Source organism: Salvelinus sp. IW2-2015, unplaced genomic scaffold, assembly GCF_002910315.2.
Source record: "Salvelinus sp. IW2-2015 unplaced genomic scaffold, ASM291031v2 Un_scaffold1618, whole genome shotgun sequence".
NCBI classification, from domain to species: domain Eukaryota; kingdom Metazoa; phylum Chordata; class Actinopteri; order Salmoniformes; family Salmonidae; genus Salvelinus; species Salvelinus sp. IW2-2015.
In genome coordinates, this window is record NW_019943037.1 from 49,227 (window position 1) to 49,745 (window position 519).

At 46.6% G+C, this 519-nt stretch overlaps 1 protein-coding gene across 2 annotated transcripts in view; it reads right to left on the minus strand.

Annotated features, from left to right (window-relative positions):
• The window catches only part of LOC112071452 (sarcolemmal membrane-associated protein), a 107,361-nt gene that overhangs the window by 49,186 nt on the left and 57,656 nt on the right, over nucleotides 1–519 (minus strand). For both annotated transcript variants that reach the window (XM_070439402.1, XM_024138915.2), the window contains exon 3: nucleotides 134–206. In XM_070439402.1, the coding sequence (XP_070295503.1) occupies nucleotides 134–206 (73 nt within the window). The remainder of the gene's footprint in view (nucleotides 1–133; nucleotides 207–519) is intronic.

Here is a 519-nt window from a genome sequence, read left to right on the forward strand (position 1 = left end):
GGCCCCGTCGCTGGTCCCCTAGAGGCCCCGTCGCTGGTCGTTGATAACAGTTGAATGGGAATGCCAGAGCGCAGAACTATCGGCTACATTCGAGTACTACTTGCAAGTATTTAAGTAACTCTCTACTACTTACTCTGATCGTCGTCGAGCCTCCATGCCGTCAGGTAGAAACAGCTTGATTGTAGACACTATGCAGCCATGAGTGACTGGAACACACAAACAGGTTATATTAACATCAACACCACCAAAATCCTATACAAACAATGACCAACGGTAAAGATTCACTGATAAGGCTCCGAAAAAATGACACAGAAGATACATGTAAAAGTTGCATTCACCCAGTCTCTAAAGCAGGGTAAACATCTGTCTAATACAGGCAGACCAACACACAGCAGGTCCAGTCTAATACAGGCAGGCCAACACACAGCAGGTCCAGTCTAATACAGTAGGTCCAGTCTAACACAGCAGGTCCAGTCTAATACAGGCAGACCAACACACAGCAGGTCCAGTCTAATACAG